This window comes from Gavialis gangeticus, unplaced genomic scaffold, assembly GCF_001723915.1.
Source record: "Gavialis gangeticus isolate Ggan-Ray unplaced genomic scaffold, GavGan_comp1, whole genome shotgun sequence".
Classification (NCBI taxonomy): domain Eukaryota; kingdom Metazoa; phylum Chordata; order Crocodylia; family Gavialidae; genus Gavialis; species Gavialis gangeticus.
This window is the reverse complement of record NW_017728998.1, coordinates 50,738-71,103: the sequence shown is the minus strand read 5'-3', so window position 1 is coordinate 71,103 and position 20,366 is coordinate 50,738. Positions and strand designations below refer to the sequence as shown.

General features: G+C 47.0%; 1 protein-coding gene and 1 long non-coding RNA gene across 3 annotated transcripts in view; both read left to right on the top strand.

Moving 5' to 3' along the window:
* The window catches only part of ADAT1 (adenosine deaminase, tRNA specific 1), a 32,221-nt gene extending 12,496 nt beyond the window's left edge, over positions 1–19,725 (top strand). For both annotated transcript variants that reach the window (XM_019505316.1, XM_019505315.1), the window contains exons 6-9: positions 2,675–2,820; positions 8,266–8,365; positions 13,871–13,957; positions 19,271–19,725. In XM_019505316.1, the coding sequence (XP_019360861.1) occupies positions 2,675–2,820; positions 8,266–8,365; positions 13,871–13,957; positions 19,271–19,403 (466 nt within the window). In that variant the 3' untranslated portion in view covers positions 19,404–19,725. The remainder of the gene's footprint in view (positions 1–2,674; positions 2,821–8,265; positions 8,366–13,870; positions 13,958–19,270) is intronic.
* Positions 13–1,515, top strand: LOC109289334. Its single transcript, XR_002095340.1, has 2 exons — positions 13–226; positions 277–1,515. It is a non-coding gene; the product is annotated as an uncharacterized LOC109289334 (long non-coding RNA).
* Positions 19,726–20,366: the final 641 nt, after the last annotated feature.

Sequence of the window (20,366 nt, the reverse complement as noted above, 5' to 3'; positions counted from 1 at the left end):
AGCATCCTTTCCTGCCCGTGGCAGGGGGTCGGACTACATGATCTGCTTAGGTCCCTTCTGACCCTACCTACTATGAAACTATCATTTTTAGGAATTTTTAAGATAATGACACTTAATGCTATGGTGGCTTACATAAAAGATACTGTATGTTAGCACTCCCTGCAACAACAATAGTGAAGTGTGGAGTTGGATGGATAGCCATGAGTTCTTGCATCGTATCATACATGTATGATACGATGGATGGCCATGAGGTCTTGCATCATATCGTGCATGTAGTGGCATTAGTTCTGTAAAACCACCAGGCAACAGAACAAGGTCCTGTGTCTCCACCTTGGAGTGTAGGCAAGTGTCATTCTGCACTTTTATGGATCTGCAGCCCAAGCTTGCCCCTGACCACCACACGGTCTCTTGGGAAGTGCACCTCTAAGAACAAGGCCAGGCTTCTGCTTTTGGCAGGAGGGAGCCCTGGACTCTGCTGCTCAGAGGCTGGGCTCTGACCTTATCGCTGCTGTTCCTCACTGTGGCTCCTTCAGCCAGACGAAAAGAACCTGGCCTCCCTATTATTGACGGCTCTGGCACCCCAGTGTTGGCAGAAAAACAAGGCAGCTTGAAGTAAAGTGGAATGCTATATTTTTGGGCCCTTCAGTTTGGAATGGAAAAGCAAGGCTCACACCAGTGTCTTGGCAGGGAGTAGGACCTGGCTGCCTGCATTGCAGCTCTCCCCAGTAGAACTCCTGTTACAGTCCCTGACACCTTATGTTTTGGCTTCATGCTCTAGCTGTGGGTCATTAACATTAATGTCTGGAGGATGACCCTCCATTGTATCTCAAGGGTAGCTCCATTCATGTGCTTACAGCTCTTGATAGTTCGTTATACCAACCCAGCCATTTCTGATTCTGGGTCCCAGAAAAGTAATTAACCCCTTCAGTTCTGGGAAGTTGCAGTATAAAAGCATGTGGGGGGTCCTTTTACAAAAATTCTCCATATTCTTCATACTGTTTTAAGTGTGAAGTACCTGAAGTCACACTAGGTAACACTGGGAGAGGAGCCGTTCTCTATCGTGGCAAATCCACATCATCTCCAAGGTACCACTGCCTTTCAGAATGAATTTGCCAGATTCACCATTAGCAGCTGCAGTGCAGGCAGCACAGAATAAATTTGTGCAAATCCCTGTTAATCTCAACACCCCTGGGCCCCTCCTTACTCTATGCCTTCCCTGCAGAATGGGAGCTCACCCTCTCTCCTTTCAGGTTGCAAAGCAAACTGTTGGAAGTCAGGCATGCCAGGTGTGTGGTTGCCTACACAAACATTTGTGTTTAAGCATTAAGTATATATATACTTATGGGATTACATGCTGTCTTTTTTTTTTTTTATAATGCCTTCCTTGTTCAGGGCATAAAGTAGTTGCTTGAAGGCACAGAGTAAAGGCTTCCTGGGGAAGTGTAGATAAGGCATGTCCTAACTCATATGTTTGACCTAAACAAGATTCTTTTTAAACCATTAAAAATATTCATATAAAATACTTTATGTAGCATTTCAGCACAAGCATTGATTTTTCATTGTCCAAACAGACTGCAGTTTTTCTTCACAGCCTTGAATGTGCATGCACAACATCTGCTACAGTGCATGTGGGACAGTCAGTGACAGTCCCCTTCTGCAATGGTCAGTGGCTGAGGGAAGAATTTGAGTGGAGATCTTCCATCTCTTTTCATGCACCCCACAACAGTAGATATGTGATAAAAACAAGAACAGCAGAAGCAGGAGAGATTTGCCCTTTATAGACTAACTAAATCAGATGCATAAATTGTCATAAGCAGCAGCCCACTTTATAGATTTCATAGACGTTAGGGGCTGGAAGGGACCTTGTGAGATTGAGTTCAGCCCCCCTGCCATAGGCAGGAAGTCAGGTGGGATCAAATGACTCCCAGCAAGAAAAATATCCAGGTGTTTTTTGAAAGAGTCCAGAGCAGGTGCTTGCACCACCTCTGTGGGGAGAGTCTGTTTCAGACCCTGGACACTAACACCGTAAAAAACTTTTTCCTTATGTCTAGTCTACATTGGCCTTTTTGGAGTTTGTGGCTGTTAGACCTTGTTATCTATCCCTTGGGGAGCTCTGGTGAACAGCTGTAACTTCATCAGATACTGTGAAGGTAAACCTTCCTCTGAATTCCATTACACTCTGCCTCAGGGTTGTGTAATACAAACGGGTGAGGAGAGGGATTAGATAGTAGGGTACTGGCTCTGCCAGTGGATGGTGCTGCCAGCACGGTTACCAGGGTAGCTGATGAGTGCAAGCAGGGTCTAACATAGACATGCCTAAGCAGCTTCACGTCTTGTCTATATAGATTTTAACTGGTGTCGGTCATTTAGAGGTGCAAGCTGCCTGTTACTGACTGAAACTTCATCGTTGATGAACAAGGTTGACATTTTATATGCTAAAGTTAGGGATGTCCACCATTTTATAACTAGATCAGTTTTAAAGTCACTCTTGTGCTAGTGCATTCTGGCACTGAATTTTACAGACTAAATTCATGTTGCTTGAAAAAGTATAGCCTTGTATCTGTTGTAAGTTTGTTGCCTTTATTTATTTAATTAAATGGAGGTTGCAGGGCTCTCCCTTGAGAGCTGCCTGCAATCAGACCAAGTCACCTGCATTCTTACATGCTTACTGCAGGTGTCAGCACGTCTCACGTTTACCAGAGGGTTTCCAGGTACAGGAGGTGAAAATGTTGCCGTCAGGTCTTCAGTTTGAATATAGCCATGGGGCAGTCCAGGCACTTCATGAGAGCAGCAAAGCAAAACTGGTTCCTTGTGGTGCAGGTGAGTTACTTGACTCATTAAATACGTGCAAAGACCAAACAGCAAAGTATCTGGATTGGCTACACTTGCTGGAAATGTTAACTCTGTCTGGCTTCCTTGACCTTAGCCCCTACCACAGCCACAAATGAGAGTAATTCGTGCCAAAACTTAATCATGAATCATTATAATGTTAATTATTCATACAATGCCTGTAGTCACCTTTTGGCAGTTCACAGAATGTGTATTGGTGTCAAGCTTGGTTGATTTCTAAAGCATTTATAGTTTGAGAAGAGATAAAGGAAAGCGCCATGATCTGAGGGCAGTAGAAGGAGAAGAATCGCATTGAAAAAGCTGCTTGTTCCTTTCTCTTTGGTGATGAATGTGAGAGTTGTTATGCTGTCAGTCTGCTCAGAGCTCTGTTGTATGTGGAGAGAGTACAGAGTCGTGCAGGAGAGAGGTTTTATTGGCAGGAGTCTGGGATGTCTGCACTGATCATCAGTAGCAGTGAGTCAGTTGTGCTGATCATCATGTGGTTTTTGAAATTGATTACTTGTGGCTTTGCAAAGTGCCAGAAGGTAATCACCACCATTTGTGTGATATTGTGCAGTTTCTCTCAAATGGTGGCTTCACATATGTGCCATCTGCTACTGTGCACGTCTGTGGCTTAATTGAAACTGATATGGAACATTTAAACTGCATATGTTTAATGGAGTATATGCAGGAAAGCTAACATGAAAGGAAGGATTATAAGCAAAAGGCAGTGACAACAGCTACTTCTAGCCACGTGGTTGTCTTACATATGTGTTTAGGACTGGTTTTATTTAACAGTTTCATTGATGGAGAGGAATCGGGGAATAAATAGCATGTTCGTGAAAATCACTGATGTTAGTAAACTAGAAGAAATGTCAGGGAGGCAAATATTTAGGCACTATCATGATGAGCACTTGGAATGCCTGAAGTAGAGAGAGAGAGAGTTAGAAATTTTAGGCAGCAAAACCAAAATAAAATCTGTCTGGGAGGAAGTGAGTCAGTTCATTTGGGGGAAAAAATCTGAAACAGATGCTCAGTGGGGGAGAGAAACAAGGTGGTTTGGTTTAAATCACATATATTTAAAATAATAGATTTTATAGAATCATAGAACAGTAGGGTTGGCATGGACTTTAGGAGGATCATCCTTGTCTAAACTATCCTAGTCAGATGTCCGTCTAGCTTATTCTTAAAAACATTAAAAAATGGAGATTTCACAACTTCTCTGGGTATCCCATTCCAGTGCTTAACCACTGTCAGTGAGAGAGTTTTTCCTGATCTCCAACTTAAATTTCCTTTGTTGAAATTTAAAACTGTTGCTCCTTGTCCTGTCCCCTGGGGTCAGAGAGACTAATCTATTGCCATCCTCCATATAATTACTGCTCACTTATTTCAGGACTAGTGTCAAATCCAGTAATTTAAAACAGCAGCAGGAAACATTTATTTAATAACTTATTTTAATGTTTGTTTCATATATATATATATAAAATATGCACTGGATAAAAATATATATATTTTACTTATTATTGAAAGAGAATGTGATTCTCATTTGTTGGTAATTATAGAAACACATTCAGTTTCAACTAAGTATCATCTTTACATGAAATTTAGTACTACATTTAGCCAATAGGAGGAGGTACTGTGTATATATAGTTATTTAAGAAATCCTGCAGCTTGACATGCATTTATTCAGATTCTTAATTTTTACATTTTGCTAGAAGATGATGCAGTTGTTATTGCCTAGATGAATTTCTTTGCGTGATTTATTTAAAGTGCCGTTTGAATGGGAATTGAAATTAAAAGCAGAAAGCAGCATTTTAAGGATTTTTATTACTGAAAAATATCTTTTAAGTTTGCTGGATATGTAAAAAAAGAATTATCAGAGATTGGTTCAGTCCAAAAATTTGATGTCACCGTGTTCTCAGGAGTTTAGTATTAGCAGGTGTCAATATCACCATCTAATTCCTTGTTTTTTCTTTTGTATGGAAAAGGAAAACAGGCTTTCTTGCTTTTTCAGTTCCCAGTTGGTCTGAATGAATCAGTCATTGCCTTGGACTAGAGCAGTGGTGCTTTACCTTTTGGTCCTGCAGTCAAGATGAAGGGTGCAGGGCTGGTCTGTGACCCGGATCGGCCCTGGGGGCTATCAGGGTCCTGTGCTGTCTTGCCATGATTGAACCCCACACTGCATCCTCTTACTTATGCACCTGGATTGGAACCTGTGTACCCTGGCTGGACCTGTGCCACCTTTACCCGTTCCAGCTTATCAAATCTGGACCCTGTGCACACCCAAAATAGAGTCCAAGGCTGCATTATCCAGCCCATGGGGCTCCCCATGGGTTTGGAAATTTGACAGCAGGGGAGTAGCAAGTGCTGCCGTGACTCTCTCTGCCAAACTTCCAGATCTATGGGGATTCCCATGGGGTCAGATGAGGTGGCTCTGCAGACCAGGGTTTGAGCACCCCTGAACTAGCTGAGTAGACTGAAATGAAGAGACTATTACCCTACCAGTTCTGTAGTTTTATTTTCTTTAAAACTTGGCTTAAAATATGTACTCATTTTTAAATTAAATGCCCTAATTAGAATATAGTTAATTGAAACCTTGATGGTAGGTGTTCATCATAATTTCAGATTGAATTTACATTGTTTATATTTAGAAAGAAAAATACATTCAGTTTAAGGTTTAAGTCCCCTTTTACCCACTCAAAGAAAGACCTGAAAAATAGTGAGGGGGAGAGACTTAGAGGTGTGATGCAGCTCAAACTTGTCTTTGCGACCAGCTAAGAGCCATGGCAGTCATGAGCAGGGAGGCTTTCCTCCTGTTCTGCTGCTTGATGCAACTGTACCACATTGCCAAGAGTAGAGAGAAAAGTATGAGGACATTTGGAGAAAAACAGAAGTAATCATCATGGGACTAGCCAGATTTTAAGAAGGAGCCACAGATAAATGGTGCAAAGACCAAATGGATGCACTGTTTAAGTTGTTTTTGTTTTTACTACATCCCTAACACTGTGGTAGGCACTTTCAGTCCATATAGGAGTATGCACAGTCCTTGCACCAGAGAGCTTTAAATTGAAGGCGAGTAGCAGCAGAGAGAGAGAAAAATGGAATAAAGTGTGAAAATGTAGGGGTGTGCTTGCACATGTGCAGGGGTGTGCTCAGAGAGAGAGAGAGAGAGAGAAAAATCTTTTCCTGCAAAATGTCTAACAAGCCTGTATTAGTTTGATGTACAGGGGTGGGGTGGGTGGGATGTGTGGCTGGCCAGTAGGGGGCGCTCCTGTGTTGAGCCCCTCACCTCCCTGTGCCCGACCACCTTGCCGGCTCCGAGTGCCTCCCTGGGGTGCCTCGCGTCTGGCTGACCCCCTTCCTGGAGCACACGTGCTAGCCTTGGGGTAACGTAGGTTGCCACCACCCCAAGAAGGGACTCTCTCGGCCCTGTGTCCTCGGGGAAACACAGGCCTAATAGTCCTACGGGTACTCGACCTAGGACAGGCACTTGGGGCACTTCCCCGAGTTGGGGGCCAACAAGGTAAGTCCCTCTTAGTCTGCAGACCTAAGGGGCCTCTTAGGCATAATTTAGACCCACCCCTCAATAAGTCTCCTACACCGGTCACAAAGGAGAACTTTATTGATTACAGGGGTAGGGTGAAAATAGGGTACAAGATAGAGCAGTCTCATAGAAATCCGATAGAGCAAAACAGTCTGGCTGAGGTAGCCTTTTGATCACGCATCTGAGTTACTGCCAGCTAGATATCTACCAGATCTCGAGTAGCTTACTCACAAGCATCATCCCAAGGCTGTTGGAGATGCCCTCTGGAGGCAAGCCGTTCCTCGCTCTTGAGTTATGGGGGAGAGAGCCAGTTTCCGATGGTCAAGCTCCTCTCTAAGTCTGAGTCCCCTGCATGGCTGCTGCCCCCTCCTCCTGGGCAGTCTTAACTTATATAGCCCCTCTGACCTCGTTCACCTGGTCCAGTGGAGGCCAGCACCTGTTGGCTGTCGGCCAACCAATTTGAAATCCATCACTAGTTGCCGGGCAGACTGTAGCCCACCACGTAGAAGCCCCTCACCCAGGTAGGTGATACCAGTCCCGTACGCAGAGGGAGCAGGTTTCCCCCTCCCTCAGGAACGTAGCCAGCTCAGGTTGCCTAAAGGGATAGGGTAAGGTGCGTCTCCTCTGCTGGGCCCATCCTAATCACATTGTCACAACACAGAGATTTTGGGGAGAAACAAAAGGTGGCTTCCTACCACAGGATGTACCTTCCTCTTTGATTCACCCAAAGAATAAAGCCATCTGCCTGCATTTCTAGTCAGGCAGTGGTGAGGGAGTTAATTGAATTCATCGTCCCTTCTGAACACTCCATTCCAAGGCTGTTACGGACCCTCTCTTTTTAATAATCTTCATGTTCCACCAATCAAGCTATCCTTTGTTGTGCAGTTCGGCTGTCTGCTAGCTGCTTCTGGTAATGTAGCTCCTATTACACAGCCCTGCAGACTGTTTTTAACTAATTCTAGTGAAGTGATGTTTGGTTTTGTGTTAATTTTAAACTGACTAATACAGCCTAGGCTCTTAACGTGTGAGTAGAGCTTCTAGTTTATTTTTAACTGGAGAAAAATGTGTGGTGTTTTACAGGTGATGGCGCACCTCATTAGGTGCATTCCACCCTCCTTTTCTATGGTCTAGAAGTGCAAGTGTGGGTGTAGCTAATGTAATTTTAAGGGTTTGTCTCCAAGGTACGTGAAAACTATGCAGGGAGAGGAATTACTGAAGATGGTACGAAGGGAAGTAATAGGGAGAATATGGAATGACTATAACAGGCCCAGGAGTTTTTATACAGGTAACTTAATTTGTAGTGGGCCGCTGAATTCAGGACAAGCTTCTCTGCTCTTGCTGCATCTTGTACTTCAGTCCTTCGAAAGTATGAAAGAAAATATCCTGGAGGGTAACCCAAGCTGGGTGATGGAGGAGCCCCAGGACCAGCTGTTTAAGCACCTGTTCTTAATGGGGTTTTCAGAAGCATCTCTTTGCATATGTGTAAAGTTAAACCTTTCTGAAAGCCTGGTCCTAGATGGACCTGTTCAGTCTCTTCCACCTCTGGTTTCTGGTTTTATCTTTGTATGGGGACCCTAACAAGTGACTGTAATAAAAAGAATGTGCGGTTATTTTGCACCTATGTGACATTCCGAGGTCATTGCTGATCATTTGACTCAGTGCAAATACTCAGGTTTGATCTGCACCACCTCTGAGTTGTGCACCTCACCATTTTCCAAGTTTCTTTCTGGAGTGGATAACAGTAGAAGTAAATAGACATCAGGGCAGCACTGTAATCTTTCTCGTTTACTGTAGTTTATCTGGGAAGCGGGACACAAAGCCTTCCTATTTCTCAGTGTTGAGAGTCCTGGCCATGTGTGTCCTCTTGTTTGTAATCTTTTCTTTTCCCACAGCTATTGGTTGGAGTGCAGTCCCCGAGCAGCCTCTGGATGTGACCGCCAATGGCTTCAGGCAGGGAACAACGAAGAAGGGGATTGGAAGTCCCCAGAGCAGGTGTGGTACTGGCCCAGGATCCATACCTCCTTCTGGGTGTCTGTCATCTGTGCACATCTCCAGCCCCCGTTCCCCCACTCCTTCCACTCCCCTGCAAGAAGTGTGGGCTGTGGGCATGGCCAGTGGTGATGGACATAACAGTGCACGAGAGAGTGTGTGAGGCTGAGGTAGAGTCTCTTAACAAGGGAGGAGGTTGAATCTTACCAGCATTCTTCCCGTTGCACTTGCTACACAACATCAACAATCTGTTCTTCAAAATAAAGGGTGCTTTTTCTTATCCTGTACCGATACCAGGAACTGAAACCTGATTAATTAAGATGAAGTCTGTTTATAGACTTTTCTGCATGCCTTTGTTATTCCTAACTTAATTGAAATGGCAAACAGAATAAGATTTCTTTGTGGAAGGATCACTCTCCAAGCCCTCAATTAAAGGCTGAAAACATTTCCCCATTCCATTTTTTCTGAGCTCTCCAGTGAGGCTTCTAGCCAGCACAGGAAAGAAAGATTTGATACTTCTGAGGTTAAAAAACCTGTTGGGGAAAAAATACTGTTTAAAAGCTGTTTTAAAATTCTATTGAAAAATTACATTTTATGGCATCCTGGTTTATCTCAGTCCTGTGGGTTGGAATCCCTCTTTCTTTGCAGATGGCCCCATATAAAACAGGGACTAACCTGTAGATATCAGATTGCAGGATTGGGACTTAGGGTAGGGAGTGGCTCTTGTGGTGAAACGTGGTAGGTTTGGAGCGTTCGTAGCCACAATGATCCAGAAATATATGAGAGCAAGGGGTTCTTTTGGTGAGATCTTCTATTTGACCACTTGTGTAGTTGGGGGAGATACCAGATGAACTTTTGGGCTCACGAAAGTAGGTGGGCGCTTTGTGCCTGAAAGCTTATCTAACAGCTCTCCCACCTAGCCAGTTTTTTCCAATAAGCAAGTATTACCAAAGCCCCCCTTGCCTGTGGTGAATCTTGTACTTTGTCAGGATCTTCTTGTGGGTGTTTCTAATGTGGTGGAAAGTTTGCACATCTCCAGATTCTTAGAATAGTTGTCTCCCATTCAGTAATTCCTCACAGTGATGAGAGATTGGTTTGTGTTACTGTACTTGGGTGTTTAAAGTGTAGGTTCTTATGACACTGGTACGTGTAAGGTAAACACTGGCTCTGTCAGTGGAATGCCTCTGAAATCATTTAGAGGCAAGTATTTTTTGTGGTATCTTCTATTGGACCCACTGTCTAGCTGGGAGACATGTTAGGTGAGCTTCAGACATTAAGATGTGTGGTCCCCATTTTCAAAAAAGGGAGGAAGGAGGACCCAGGAAATTATAGACCTGTTAGTCTTACCTTGGTCCTGGGGACGCTCTTTGAGAAAATTATCCAGATGCACATCTGCAAGGGGCAACCAGGGGAGATTATGCTTAGGGCCAACCAACATGGGTTCGTTAGGGGCAGGTCCTGTCAGACCATTCTGGTGGCCTTCTACGACCAGGTCACAAAATCCTTGGATCCAGAGAGCGGTGGTGGATGGGTCGTTTTCGACCTGGAGGGGTCCCCCAGGGCTTGGTCCTTGGGCCCGCGCTGTTCAACGTCTTCATCAGCGACTTGGACGAGGGGGTGAAAAAGCACCCTGTTCAAATTTGCGGATGACACTAAGATGTGGGGGATGCGGGCACGCTAGGAGGGAGGGACAGGCTGCAACTGGATCTGGACAGGTTACAGGGGTGGGCGGATGAGAACAGGATGGGATTCAATACTGATGAACATGGGCCGGCAGTGTCAGGAAGGCCAACCGCACCTTGTCGTGCATCCGCAGATGCATCTTGAGCAGGTGATTCTCCCCCTCTATGTGGCACTGGTCAGGCCACAGCTGGAGTACTGCGTCCAGTTCTGGGCTCCGCACTTCAGGAGGGATGTGGACATCATGGAGAGGGTCCAGAGGAGGCCACTCGCGTGGTCAGGGGGCAGCAGGGCAGGCCCTCCGAGGAGAGGCTACGGGACCTGAACCTGTTCAGCCTCCACAAGAGAAGGCGGAGGGGGGGGATCTAGTGGCCATCTGTAAACTGGCCAAGGGGGACCAGCAGGCACTGGGAAAGTCCCTGTTCCCTCGAGCGCTTCCAGGAGTAACAAGGAACAATGGCCATAAGTTGACTGAGAGTAGTAGATTCAGGCTAGATAACAGGAGGCGCTCCTTCACTGTCAGGCTGGCTAGGAGCTGGAACCAACTTCCAAGGGAAGCGGTGCTCAATCCTACCGTGGGGGTCTTCAAAAGGAGGCTAGACAGCCACCTTGCCACGGTCGCTTGATCCCAGTACTCTTTCCTGCCGCGGCAGGGGTCCGACTCGATGATCTGCTCGGGTCCCTTCCGACCCGACCAACTATGAAACTGTAAGACCTTCCAGAGACCTGACTTCTCCGTTAGGTGATGAAAGGGAGGCAAAAAAAAAAGAATCCTTGCCTCTCATGTATTTCTTAGTCCAGGGGTTCTCAACCTTCTTTGTACCAGGACCCATTTGTAAACATCATTGGCCCGTCCCGACCCAGTGCCCCTCACTCACGACCCGCTGCCCCCTGCCCCCAGCCCCTCAGTGTGTGGGGCAAGGTGTCGGTAGGTGGTGTCGGGCCTAGGGGCCCCAAGCAGCTCCATGCAGACTGGAACTCTGACAGCTTGGCAAGGGAAAAGCCATAGTTTCCCACATTATTCTCCTTTAAAAGAGAATCCATTTTTACAGTTTGCCTGCGACCCTTTCATATGTTCTTGTGACCCAGTTTTGGGTCATGACCCACAGGCTGAGAAATGCCTTCCGAGACCATCACAGCTAGGACAACACTCTGATCTTTCTGAAATTGCTTGTGTTGATACCCTGTAGGGAGGTTGTGTATGGGTACATATAAATGGTTGCAGAAATGTTTCAGGCATTTGGAATTACTGGATCAGTTCAGAAAAGAGACAAATAGAGAGCATGTGGTAGATACTTTCAGAGATTGTGAGCATCCAGAAATCCCTGAGTTGGCACCTCTGTTACTCAGACCAACGTTTGTGTGTGCGTCCTTGTGTCTGTGTGCTGTCTTAAAAGAAACAGAAGGCTACGTGCTAATGCAGAGCCGTGCAACTGGAGCACAGGCACTACAATAATGAGGGCTATAAAAGTGTCTAAGCGGATAAACTGTAGATGGAAACGAACCTACTTAAGCTGCTGTGACTACATTCAAGTAGCATGCATACAGAAACCATGTCAGTAGGTTATTATAGGATAAAAATAGCCAACCTTCACAGCAAACTGTTAAAAACAGGTGTCCTGGCTGCATGACTCTGAGCCCTCCTGCCCCAAACATGACAGATTCAGAGGTGCCATGGACATCTGCAAGACCTTTTCCAGCTGGACCACACAGTCCTTATCCACTGATGAGCCGTTCTTTACCGCAGCACTATGGCCGTTACTGAGCACATCCTGTTGGCTTCCCTCTGAGCCAGGGAGGTATGATTATTCCTGTTTGTCCCTTTTTCTGTGGCGGTGTTAGTGTCAGATAGTACAGGGTTCTGGAGCGCTGCCATGCTCTTGCGGGTTATTGCCTTGTTTGATGTTCAGTACTGGGACCCGTGCCTGCAGCTGAGCTTCTGCTGTAACAAAACTTGCAAGGGCCCTGTCCTCATACAGGCACTGGGGCACTGAAAAGTTCTATCTGCAGCCTGACCTAGTGCCGGTGAGGATGTCCTCACAGCTTGCCCCTCAAACAATGCAAGTCTTTATCAGTGTGTCACTTAAAGAAGGGAAAGGGGGGAGGGCAGGTAGCTCTGTTGGAACAGGACAGGCTAAATTGTTAAAGATCCCTTTCCATCCTTCAAGCGATGAAAAAAGGGCCTTTGTCAGAAATGTTTAGCTGGTATACGGATAATAAGCCGAACAGGAGCCAGCACAGCGTGCCCTTGTTACAAAGAAGGCTAACGGCATCCTGGGCTGCTTTAGTAGGAGCATTGCCAGTAGATCGAGGGAAGCGATTCTTTCCTTTTATTCGGCACTGGTGAGGCCACATCTGGAGTCCTGTGTCCAGATGTGGGCCCCCACTACAGAAAGGATGTGAACACATTGGAGAGAGTCCAGCGGAGGGCAGTGAGAATGGCTTGGGGGCTGGGGACAGGACTTGAGGAGAGGCTGAGGGAACCGGGCATATTTAGTCTGCAAAAGAGAAGACTGAGGGGGGATTTGCAAGCAACCTTTAACTCTGTGCAGGGTGGTTCCAAACAGGGTAGAGCTGGACAGTTCTGCTTTGAGCAGGGGGTTAGACTAGACCCCCTAAAGTCCTTTATAACCCTAATTTTCTATGATGTTGTGTCTTAATAAGCGAGTTGTAAAGGTGAGGGCACCCTTGTTGACTCTCATGCCTCTGCATAACGCAGCTAGAAGCTTTACAAGGAAATTCCAGTGAAGTGACTCTGATACTGTGAAACAAACTGTGATAAACCATGAAACAAATTGTGCACCCTGTTTGTACTCTTCTAAAGTTTGGTCTCTGTATGTGCCTGAGGGTGACTTTATGAATTACTATGTCTTCACACTTTTCACAACCCAACCTTTGTGCTGCTTTCTCCTTTCGTTTCTCCAGCGCACACGTAGTTTGAAAATGTAAACCCATAATTAGATAATCAGATATCAGTAAAATATCAATGTTCCCTTAAACCAGCAGAACAGCTCATGGCAGTTCTATTTTATCTCTCTTTTTTAGAGGTGTGCAGGGATGTCAAAGGTTATGTAGTCCAACCCTCTGCACAGGAGGTCTCTCCAGCCTCTTCTTACAAACCTCCAGCGTAGGAAATGCCGTACTTTCTGTAGGCAGACTTTCTGTTGTTTTACTGTTCTCACAGTTAAAAAGTTTTCCCTGTGATCTAACCTAGATCTGCTTTGCCCCTCTAAATATGAATATACTTACCATTCTTTAGTAATTTGACAAGGAAGAAACTTTGTAAACTTCCCCAGAACTTAGGGCAAGTGTCTGAATTTTGAAGTGCATAAACTTGTTTGTTAGATTTATATGCTCCCCCCCTCCCCCCCCCAAAAAAAGTCTCTGGGAAGTTTACAAAGGAAGTCGCTTATAAAAACAGAATATGGTAATAACACAAAATAGCAAAACAAGCTCCCCATCCAGTACCCCAAAATGTAAATTGAGCTGATTTTTCTTTGGTAAGGAGCAGAATGCAGGAAATTACTTAACACATCAACCTTAGATGCAAAATACTGTTTTTATACAGGAGTATCGACTTTTTTTTTTTTTTTTTAATTAAGTGCATTGCACTAAGTTATTTGCTTGTGTTTATTCTTTTAAATTCTCTTAAATACAAAGTTTGGATGGGGAGGAACACTGGTCTTTTTAAGAACCTCCCCGGCAAAGTTCTGTAATTGTGGGTAGGAGCAAGTTAGGAGGTGTAGGTACAGGCCTTCACAGCACAGCTGTTGCTTTATTTGCTTTCAGGATGTCAGTTAGCATTCGTGGTTTCTTCTCTCCCATCAGGTCCCGCATCTGCAAAGTGGAAATTTTCCATGCGTTCAAAAAGCTAGTAGCAAGCATTTCACAGGAGAATCTGCCCAAATCTCTCAGGTGAGCAGTTTTTCATGACCGCCAGTAGACTATCTTGACACATCTTGAGTGCTGTGATCCTATCTGAGGCTGCTAATACATGTGGATTTGACTTGTTTTTTCTTTAAAGGGGGCAGCATGAAAATCTGGTCTTTGGAGAATACAGCATTTGGGTGTTGGTGGGTTGGAAGTGTGTTCTTGCTTGTGTCCCGGTGTTGCATGGTGAGGAAACCAATCGTGAGGCCTGTTGTATTGCAGTGAGACGCACACTATGAAATCCCAGTTGGAGGATCTGTTGGTGATCAGAGATAACTAAGTTAAAATTTGTACAACTACAGGATCATTATTAGCTGTTTGGAGCCTGTGAGCTGATTAGTTGGCACTCAGTCTAAATCCCTGTGGATAAAAATCACTGTTGACCTGGTACAAATTGCCAGAAAGAGCAGAAAGAAATAAGATCCAGAGCTAAATTCTCTCTTCAACTCCAAGCTAAAGCACCTGGGTGGGGAAGACAGCCAGTGGACTGGGACAGCTTGCCGGGCTACTTCCTGTGTGGTATCTATTGCATGGATAAATAATCTCACTCACTGACCTGGTGAGAATTTCAGAGTTCGGGATTTTTTTGTTACATTGCTAAAGAGAATAATTCTAAGATTTGGAGGCTAGAATAAGTTGCACTGACCATCCAGCCTGGGTGCCTGCATTCCAAAATCAAGCCCAATATTTCTGATTGAACTAAATGGGATGTTTTAAAAAGAGCTCTCTAACCTGGCCTGAAGACTTGGAGCAATGAAGATCTACTGCAGTCATTGTTCATCTATTCCAAAGGTGAACTGTTGTTCCAAAGGTGAGTCTCATTGTCAGATAGTTTGCCTAACTGTGACTTTCAGGCATGTGGTCCTGCTTGACTAAAGTTCTGAATGTATCAGTTATCTCCTCCCTATGTATGTACCGAGCGTATGATCAAGTTGTCGTGGATCTGTCAGTAAACTGAATCTCCTCTCTTAAAATTGGGCTTCGTCCTTTTTTTAGCTCTTCTCTGAGGACTTTTCAATTCTCTAATAGTCTTCTTAAAGTGTGGGCACCAATTTAGATGCAGTATCTAGTAATGGCCTTGCTTGTGCCACGTACAGGGGTAATGCTGTCTCCTTGCTCCTAACTTGATAGTCCCCTGTTCAGACATGCAGCAGCTAACTCTGTTGGCCCATCCTCTGGTTAGAGGATTGTTTTGTGACCAGAGTGCTGTGTGTTGTGCTGCTTGCGTAGCGCTGCTTCTCCCCAAGGCGTTCAGAATTCCTGTGGTTTGGTCATTTCCTCTGACTTTGTCCTTTGCCATTTTGCAGTCATGGCTTCTCCTTTGGGCAGAGTTCAGCTGATGTGCAGATGTAGCTGTCCGCTATAGCAGCTGCACATGGCAGTGCGCGCAGTAGGGCCACGGACTCAGCCAGCCCACTGCTTTCTTCCTACAAGCCAGCTCCCTTCCTTTTCCTCTAAGATGAATCCCAATAGTGGCTGCCATGGTTCCGCTGCTTGACCTGTGGCAGTTTAGGATGCCATGTCTTTGTTGTAGTTCAGATTATGGATTTGTGTGGGATGGTTTGGAGAGGGCTGATCCTGCCTCAGACAGGGGTTGGACTAGATGTGACCTCTGGAGGTACCTTCTAGCCCCACAGCCCTGGGATTCTGTGAATTCAGATTGCTTTCCCCTCCCTTTCCCTGCTCAATCTGTGTCCTCCTGCTCTCTGCCACCACCAGCGTCTGGTCCAGACTATCCCTTCCTGACTCCCCTGTAGTGCTCATGTTCTTAACTGTGTCATGCCCCCTGATCAGCACCCTGGGCCTGGTGTCCCCTCGTCTGTGCTGTTCCACAACTCCTCAACACTTCACCTCCCAGCTCTGTGCTGGCTGCTTTAACTCTTTTCTTGGCCCCGTGCAGTCTGGTCCACCCCTCCACAGAGGGTTCTGTTCCCAAAGTCCCTCCCTGGCTCCTTGCTTCTCAGCTGTCCAGTCTGCTTGTCCCTCATGGATTCGTAGATTGTAAGGGGCCTTGCAAAATCACTGTGTCCAGCCCCTTCCTCTAGGCAGGAAAGAGAACTGGGGTCAGGTGACCATCCAGTCTCCTCTTGAAGATTTCCAGGGTAGGTGATTGCACCACCTCTGTGGGGAGCTTATTCCACAGTCTGGACACCCTGACTGTGAAGAAGTTTTTCTTGGTGTTAAGCCTGAAACAGTCTTCCAGGAGTTTGTGGCCATTACTCCGTTTTCTTCAAGGGTGCCTTGGTGAGCAGTTGTTCACCGAGCCCTTGATGTCCTCCCCTGATGTAGCAGTAAGCTGCTACCAAGTCCCCTCTCAGCCTTCTCTTTTTAAGCGAAAGAGGCCCAAGTCTCTCAGCCTTTCCTTGTATGGCTTGCCTTGCAAGTCTCTGATTACATGGGTGGCTCTTCTCTGGACTCTCAAGCTTTTTCATGTCGTTGCCGAAGTGCAGCGCCCAGAATTGGCCGCAGTACTCCAGCTGTGGTCTCGCCAGTGCTGAGCGAGGGGCCGTCAGTTCCTTCTTAGCTGCATGTCCCCTAGGACTTTTGGGACACCAGGGCAGCTTGGTTCACTTGCCTCTCCAGCTGCACCCTCCATGCTCTTCCCTCTTTACCTCTCTTCCCATGGGTTGGGTAATAGCTCCTTGAGTGCCCATCTGCCCCAGGGGATCTAGTGCTGTTGGGATGTGGCCGGGTCCTCTTCTCCATCAGGTTCCTAAGTATTGAAAGACTTGCTTTATCTATTTTCAGACAAGCGAGAAAAGCAGCTTAGCTGGAGTTAATCCTTTGTTCACCAGGAACCAGGTGACCAAAGGCATCACTCGTCTCTCTGCTTCCCCTCCCCTCCCCTTTGTCTTCATGAAATCCTGCTCCTCATCATCATTGGCAACCCCTTGCTGTCAAGGACGATTGTCCACGATTGTCTCATCTGTGGGTCTGAAGATGGCTGGTGAGGCCTGTCTGGAATCGACAGACTGTCTTGCCACTCGAGCCGATGTTTCTGCACGGGCTGGGTGGCGCTGGGTTCTTGGTTCAGCCTGTGACACGCTGTTTCTGCCTCTCTGTTTTTCTGTCTCCTGTTGTTGTCATAAGGTTTCAAAGTACTAAGATCCTTGCAGCGGACTCTTCTTCCATTTGTGGCGGTCCGGGGGACAGTAGTCTTCCACGAGTTGATACCGATGTTGCGTTATTTCAAGTTGGCTTTGACGAATTCCTTGAAGCGCTTTTTCTGCCCTCCTCTTGAGCACGTGCCTTAACTGAGCTGGGAGAACAAAACTTGGTTCAGAAGTCTGGGGTCGGACATCTGGCCTAGCGAAGTTTATGCTGGATGACCCCAGTGAGAAGGGTTTTCGTTTCTGAGGGGCTCAGGCCAACAGCCTGTGTGTAGCAAACAGGCCTGTTTGTGACCGTGGCAGAGGGCAGATGCAAGGCGAGGAGTATTTGTGCCCATCCAAACTGATCTGTTCCCTGCTCCTGTGCACTTGAAGCTTCTTCCGCTACCTTGTGGGTGATTTAAAGTATGTATCAGCCCAGCAGGCTTCCACACGTAGCTTTCGGAGTATGTACCGCACTCCTTCGGTAGTTTATGGGCGTAGTTAACAGTCCTTCCTGTCTTGCGGTTTAAAAAACTCACTCTCTCAAATGAAATGTCTCTGGCTTTCATTTTAAGTCATTGGCTTCTGCTCTGCCTTTCTGTGCTAGAGTAAAGAACCTTTTCTAGCTGGCATTTGTTCCCCAGGAAAGTGCTAATGCATCATCAAAGCAAGCTTCTGACTGGTTGAACAGATCAGGCTTCCTATGTCTCCTGCTTTTACATAAAGTACTTTTCCAGCCCTCAGATAATTTTTTGGCCTTTTCTGTGTCCTTCTTCCACTTTGTTCCACCTCTTTTTAAAATGGGGACAGCGGTATGAGATGCAGGTTTCTATTACCATGTGGAGAGAAGTTCTCTCCTCCTTACTCCAGCCCATTGTGCTCCTGTCTGTATGTCCAAGCATCTCCTTTGCATGTTGCAGCACTACAAGAGGTATTCTTGTTCCATCGTGACCCCTAAGTCTGTGCACATTCAGAGCTGCTGTTTTCCAGGGTGTAGTCACTCATCTTGCAGCAGAAGCCTGCGGTTGTTGGGTGTATGCCCTTGTATCATATCCTATCGGAGAGGGTTTGCTTACTCCGCAGGACTGTCCTTTGTGTATTGTGTTGTATGTAACATGACAAAAGCTAAAGGGACCAGAGGTGAAATGCACGAGCGCTGAGCTGTACGCACCTGAACACTGCAGCCACAGCCCAGGTGACTCTTGTCACAGGCTGTCCATGCAAGAGCCCGCTGGGCAGGCACCAGGAGCGCAGTAAACAAAGTCACGATGGATTACTAGGACCAGGGCTCTGACTCTGAGGGACTGTTTCATGCTTGAGCACTTGCGTGTTCAGACTCAGAGGACAACATCTGGTCTGTGCTGTGCGGTGCTGAGCAGAGCAAGTTTCAGCTGACTGGAGGCTTTGTGTGGGAGGTGGGAAAGAGGGGAGAGCGCCAAGCCAAAGGGGCAGTCCCCTTGTGCATTGTCCTGCCATATCCCTTCTCTTCTCTGGAGAAGTAACCGGTACCCTCATCCTCAGCCCAGAGGTTCCTCCTTCCTCCAGCAAAACGAGCCCTGCTCGTACCCCAGTCCTGCGGCCGGCTCTGCCTTGCTGGCCTCCTGCAGGAAGTGGCAGAAGTAGGGGAGGAAGGCCAGGCCCAGGAGGACAATCCCTGGCTCCTCTCTAGAATGTCCCAACGTGAGACCTTTCATCGTGTGATGGGGCCTTATGTCTCGAAACCCAGTTCCTTCCGAGCACAGAGCTCCCTGCCCGTCTTCCCAGAAACCTAGGCTGGGGTGGGGAGCAGCCTGTAGCAGGTGAGGTCTCCTTGGGCTTGTGCTCAGGTGCTGCTCCACCAGTTGGTGTCACCTGCCATTTACCAGCTCTGATTTCCAAGTTCCTTCCAAAGCATCGACAAAAATGTCAGATAAATCTGGACGTGAAGTTTGAACCCAAATAATGACTCCTGGGTGTGGGGAGAGAGGGTTCAAACACTGCTGAGGAGAGTGAGTGCTCAGTGAGTGCCTGCCTGTGGGGTGACGGCCACACCTCCTTGCACATTTGTGTGGAGGGGCAGAATTAGCTCGGCTCACTTCCAGCCTGAGGTTGGCTGAAACATGACCCTGTCTGAGCATGAGACAAGGTGAGACTGTGTCACCCCCTATTGCAACATCCTGTAAGTTGGAAACCTGACCCCTGCTCCTCCTGTTGCTTTCTCTGTCAGGATGAAGAAATTGGAGACCTACCAAGAGTACAAGGAAGCGGCTGCGAATTACCAGGAGGCCTGGCAGGTGCTGCGTAGCCAGGCCCTGGGGGCTTGGATCCAGAATGCAAAGGATTACCTGCAGTTCACGTGAGAAGAGGGGAGTGGGGAAGCCCAGCACTGGAGCCCTGAGACGCAGACTGGGAGGCCTATTCAGTCCATGGGCTCAGTCTTGGCTTTTAGGAGAATGCCTCAGCCAGTCTCTGTGCTCTTCAGGAATGTGAAGGGGAAGGAGGTGACGGGTGGCCTGGAAAAATGGAAGCTTGTTTGCTTGGGTGAGGCTGTTTTTACATGATGTTCTTCACTGCAATATAAATGAGGCCTGCACGGATTTGAATGTGCCAATTCCAAGCTCAATGTGCCCAGTTAACCCTGGCCTATCTGCTCTGAAATTAAAGGAGATGCGAGTCAGCCAGCTGGATGTGCCAGCTTTTTCCTTTGCGTAGGGTGTGATGCAGCTTCTGCCATAGTCTGCGTAGCACTGACCCGGCTGTCAGCCTGGCAGCTGGGCTGCTCAGACCTGAATTGCTGGTGGTGTTTTCTGTCCACTCTTTGAAGATTGAAGCTGGTGCCCTTAGAGACAGGGCCATGGCCAGTCCTGTGTTGCCGTGACAATATTGATGCATATTGACACTGCCCATGGCTGTGGTGAGGAGCAACTGGACTCTCCTTGAGAGCAGCTGAGACCTGAGGTGGGACAGAAAACTGGCCTAAAACTTGGTGCTTGTGGCAGCCACTGTCTGGTATTGGGCCTGTGGATGCCTTGGTCCTGCTGCCTCCCATGGTGTCCACCATGCTCCTTCCTAGTTCCTTCTCAGTCCTGTGCATGTGGCTGCAGCTCCAGTTGCTCTGTCCTCTGCCCCAGGCTATACGGAAAAGGGGCTGGCAGCACGTGCCTGTAGCTGGCCTGTTTCTTCCTTGGGCTTGCCCCATTCCTTGTCTCCCTTTCCCTGGAAAGATGTGATGGGGGCTGCACACAGGTATCAAAATTCTCATGAAACTGGAATAAAGCCTTGGCTTTAGTAGAGATGAGAGCACACCATCTACTTCCAAATGG